General features: G+C 38.6%; 1 protein-coding gene across 1 annotated transcript; it reads left to right on the forward strand.

Annotated features, from left to right (window-relative positions):
* Positions 1-1,811: 1,811 nt before the first annotated feature.
* On the forward strand, positions 1,812-2,756 carry LOC141134765 (olfactory receptor 5P81-like). Its single transcript, XM_073624203.1, has one exon. The coding sequence runs from the start codon at positions 1,812-1,814 to the stop codon at positions 2,754-2,756; it is 945 nt and encodes a 314-aa protein (XP_073480304.1).
* The last annotated feature ends 2,392 nt before the right edge of the window (positions 2,757-5,148 follow it).

The following is a 5,148-nucleotide window of genomic DNA, read 5'->3' on the forward strand; positions in this document are numbered from 1 at the left end:
GAAATTGTTATCATCTAAAATGAATTCATAGGCTTCTGTTTGTGATGTATTTTTTTCACCAGACATCATTTTCACAATTCCAAAGAAAGTGAGGAACTTAAAACCACAAAATATTTGTTACAAACAGTAAACTTTACACACAATCTTACTCTGCAATTTTCATATTTAAATCTCCCTTGTTGGGATGGAATATTTTCTGTGCACATCTGCTGTACCACATGCTCCTGGAGAGACTTTTATCCTCGTTTTCCTAATTTGCACAAGTGCCAAGTCGCTGTGAATGAAAGGGTCCCTGGAATAGCCACACCAGCATCGAACGTGACCAACATGGAGACAGTAATATCCTCCACAATTATTCCATCTGATTGCAGATTCCAATTTAGGTTCTAGCAGTCCTTTAAAGTGGTTGTAAACCTCAGACATAAAATATGAACAAAGCATATCCCTCTATAATGTGTACTTGTCTCAATTAAGAGCACTAAGAGTCATTTCTATCTGTTGCTTCATTCCTCTGTTATCAGCATGAATCACTTCTGACAAGTTTTCCTGACACCAAGAGAAAAATGATGACAGGAGAGGGATCTCTAACTGACTGACAGCCCCAGCTCTATTCCTGTGTGCTGTGTGGAGAGAGGTGTGTCCCTTCCCTCCAATCAGCTCTCAGAGCTCTCCTCACTGAGCTCTACAATGTGTAATTCCTGTTCTCCTCCCCCTGCTTTCTGTTGGCTCAGACAAGCTTTATAAATTCTGGACTTTGAATGGATGTAGAGAAGACAAGCCTGCAGATAAATAGGTATTTTCTATCTGCTGCTTCATTCCTCTGCTATCAGCACAAAGTGATTCATGCTGATAGCAGAGGAATGAAGCAGCAGATAGAAATGACTCTTAGTGCTCTTAATTGAGACAAGACAACACAATAGAGGGATATGCTTCGTTCATATTTTATGTCTGAGGTTTACAACCACTTTAAAGAACTGCTAGAACCTAAATCACTGGATATTTGCATTACTCATCTCTGCGCATCACCTGAGGCCAGTCACTTTACTGGGTATATGTAAGGGTTTACAACCACTTTAAGTTATTAAACACAAGTCTTTTTTATCACTCCATATCAATATCCATATTTTGCTGGCATCAAGAGACATTAGTGTTTATCAGGCTTTAACAAAGGCCACTTAGTGCATTCTTTTGGGATTTTATTATAATTGACTGCTCAAGCACTGAAGAAAGGGGGAGACTTTTTTCCCCTGAAAGGTCTCTTGCCCTTTAAATCTTTCAAAAAGTCCTTCAAGTGAAATTAACTTTTGTACGCTTCTCCATATACACATCCAAGAATATCAATATTTTGGAACCAATCATTACATTAAGGGGTTGGTTTAGCTGGAGCGTGCAAAATCTGGTGCAGCTCTGCATAGAAACCAATCAGCTTCCAGTTTTTTTTTTTTTGTCAAAGCTTAACTGAACAAGCTGAAGTTAGAAGCTGATTGGCTACTGTGCACAGCTGCACCAGATTTAGCACCCTCCGGTTTTACTAACTAAATCAACCCCTATGAGTCTCTTTCCTACTCTCCTTCTCTTTTTTTACATGTTTGTTTAGTACTTGACTAGCAACCAAGACCTTCAAAACACAGAAAGAACAACACTTCTGGTTAGTGTAGGCACAGAAATTGATTAGTGCATTTGTGAAAAAGAAAAACTTGTTTTCATTTTAATTTTAGTTAAAACTGTATGTTCTGTCATCATGCGTGATCATATTTTATTCTTTAGGAAAAAAGATCATTGGTGTCTTCCAACATTTTTCCAACTAAAGAATGTGTGACCCCAACCAGACCCAGGTCACACAAATAAAACTACTTGGATTTCAGGGTCTTTATAAATTCAGGATTCTGCTGTTTATTGTGTTCCTTCTAACATACATGATGATCCTAAGTGGAAATATTTTAATAATCTTTTTAGTGACAACTGTTGATCAGCTTAAATTTCCAATGTACTTCTTTCTCAAGTACTTGGCTACATCTGATGTCCTACTGATCACCAGTGTGGTGCCCATGGCACTTGATATCATCCTCAAAGATGAAGGAAGATTATCACTGGATACTTGCATTACTCAGCTTTATTTTGTTGGTATATGTAGCTACTTGCAATGTTTTCTGATCGCCATTATGTCCTACGATCGGTATTTGGCTATCTGCAATCCATTACGATATCCCTCACTTATCAATTCTCATGTTTGCCTCCAGGTGATCATTGGGTTATGTTTCTGTGTTATCATTTTAGTATCAAGTGAATTGATTATGATATACAGGTTTGATTACTGTGGACTGAATTATATAGACCACTTTTTCTGTGATTTTTTCCCAGTGGTTGAATTGTCTACCTCGGATACTTCTGCTTTGAAGCTACAAGATTTTATTATTTCAATCATCACCATATGTTTACCATTTGCTTTTATTATATCTACATACATCTGCATCATTGTCACTATTTTAAAGATATCATCTGTACATGGGCGTAGAAAAGCCTTTTCCACTTGTAGTTCCCATGTAACCTTGGTTGGGGCTTTCTATGGGGCATTGATCATAGTTTACATGACACCATCAGATGAAAGCTCAAGCTACATGAATAAGTATAGATCTTTGTTGTATCTCATGGTGTCTCCACTGATAAATCCAATCATTTACAGCTTAAGAAACCGTGAGATCAAGGCAGCTCTACAAAAAACCTTAGCTGACTTTAGGAATTTTGTTAGGAAATAAAGATTTTTAAACAAAGGCGTGTTTCTCTGCTGAAGTATATATATATATATATATATATATATATATATATATATATATATATATATATATATATAAATAAATGTTCGTATATATGTAAGTCACGATCACAAATGTAAACGGTGTTCAAACCACACATGTGAGCTATCGCCGCGATCGCTAGAGCAATAATTCTAGCACTAGACCTCCTCTGTAACACTAAACAGGTAACCTGTAAAAATTTTAAAGCTTCCCCTATGTAGATTTTTAAATACCGTAGTTTGTCGCCATTCCACGAGCGTGCGCAATTTGGAAGCATGACATGTTAGGTATCTATTTACTTGGTGTAGCGTCATTTTTCACATTATCCAAAAAATATGGCCAACGCTATTGGGTTTTTTTTTGTTTGTTTTTTAATTGATGAAAGTGTATTTTTTCCGAAAAAATTGTGTTTGAAAGACCGCTGCACAAATACAGTGTGACATAATATATTGCAACGGCTGCCATTTTATTCTCTAGGGTCTTTGCTAAAAAATATATATATAATGTTTGGTTGTCCTAAGTAATTTTCTAGCAAAAAATACAAATTTAAACAAGTGTCAGAAAAAGGCCTGGTTTTATTTTTTCACATCTTATTATTATACAATATTATATATACTGCTCAGCCATAACTTTATGTCCACATACCTAAATCAAATTTTGAGTATAACAAAATCAATAACTACCCTCTCTAGGATATAACAAAAAAAGTGAATAAATAAATAAATGCTGTGCAAAGGACTGCTGCTGCCACACAGGTATTACAACCTTGACTACTAACTATATGAAAACTCACAGCCCTGTCCTATACATCAAATTTCTGAGTGAAGTATACATAAATTCACTTCACATATTCACAATAAAGATTTCATATGCATAATCACAAGAAATAGCTCATATACTAAGAATGTGCCTAGTGTCCTTATTTGCATAGTCTCTTTATAAAGTGCTGGTGCTCAAATAAAAATCTTGTGTAATCTTCAAAGGGCTGTGCTCCTGTGCAAACCACTCCAATACACTGCATGCACCAAACTCTTCAATTGGTACCACGGTCAGCAGAACTTGTGGACTCTAAGCCGTAGCTTTAAGAGTCATAAGCGCTTGTTTGCAGGTTATGTAGATATGTGGTCTCACTTTGAGATCCTCTCTCCTTTTCATCACTCCCCTCTCCTCCAAATGCAGCATATTATGTTCAATATTAATCTTCATGGAATGGTACTCTCATCATGCAGAGAGGATAAAGCAGAGAAGGCCCTCCCTAGTGTAACACCACTTTATTTTTCAAACACACATAAAATAATACTCACTTTGTAGATATATGCAAGAAAGCTAAGAATCGCTGAACCCGGAAGTGCCACCACGGTGTGAGCTCAGGATGTGACATCACTGATAACCCCACCCAATGCATTTTGCCCCTCCCTTGGAGCATCTTCAGATGTTCAGGTGTTACTCTTGAGTCTTATGCCGCGTACACACGAGTGGACTTTTCGACCGGACTGGTCCAATGGACCGAGTCCGGTGGACAATTCGACCGTGTGTGGGCTTCATCGGACCTGCAGCGGACCGTCGGACCAGTCCGGTCGAAAAGTCCGCTTGTGCGTACGAGGCATTTGTGAGGTCTAGTCTGTTTCCCCATAACAGTTGAAAGGAACAACTGATCCATGCATAAAGTGATACTGGCAAAACACAGACAAAGCTGACATACAAAAATACAGGATTAGGTAAGTTTTAATCAGATTACTCTCACTGTTATCCTGATTGATTTTTGAGCCAGATGCCTCAGCATACTGTTTCATCACCAAGACCACCTCCTTAGCCCCCTCCATCCCAGAGATGAAAACAGACACATTGTCAGAATAGGCCACTACCCTAGGCTCATCGACAGTGCCCAAAGGAACTCCACAAAACGTCCAGCTCTCTAACTTCCTGATGAAGGGATCAGTCGTGAACTTATGTGTATGTCTGGCTGAGCTCATTTCCTTCAATCAGCTGTGCCAGCCAGGTGCCAAATGTTACAATGTTTTGCTGATTCCTGTGTGCTTAGGTTGGCCTGAGAGCTAGGGGTAACCAGGCTTTAAGGATTAACATTTTCTCCACTATTTTCAGCCAGGTTACTGTCCCTTACAGGTCAACCAACATAAAAGGGGCTGCCTCCAAGCCACTGGCACTGTTCATGGGGAATTTCGGCCAAAATGTAGCGTCTTACTCTTTTGGAGAGATCTCCCCCTTTGGAGGGGATGTAATGGAAATTTCCTTGGGCTTTGTACGCAAATCCACACAGCGCCAAAATGTGCACTTCCAGCGTCAAAATGCACGTAAAGCACAAAACAATTCCTTCGTGCTTAAGCACGTTTGT

Source organism: Aquarana catesbeiana, linkage group LG03 (genome assembly GCF_042186555.1).
Source record: "Aquarana catesbeiana isolate 2022-GZ linkage group LG03, ASM4218655v1, whole genome shotgun sequence".
In the NCBI taxonomy this organism is placed as follows: Eukaryota; Metazoa; Chordata; class Amphibia; order Anura; family Ranidae; genus Aquarana; species Aquarana catesbeiana.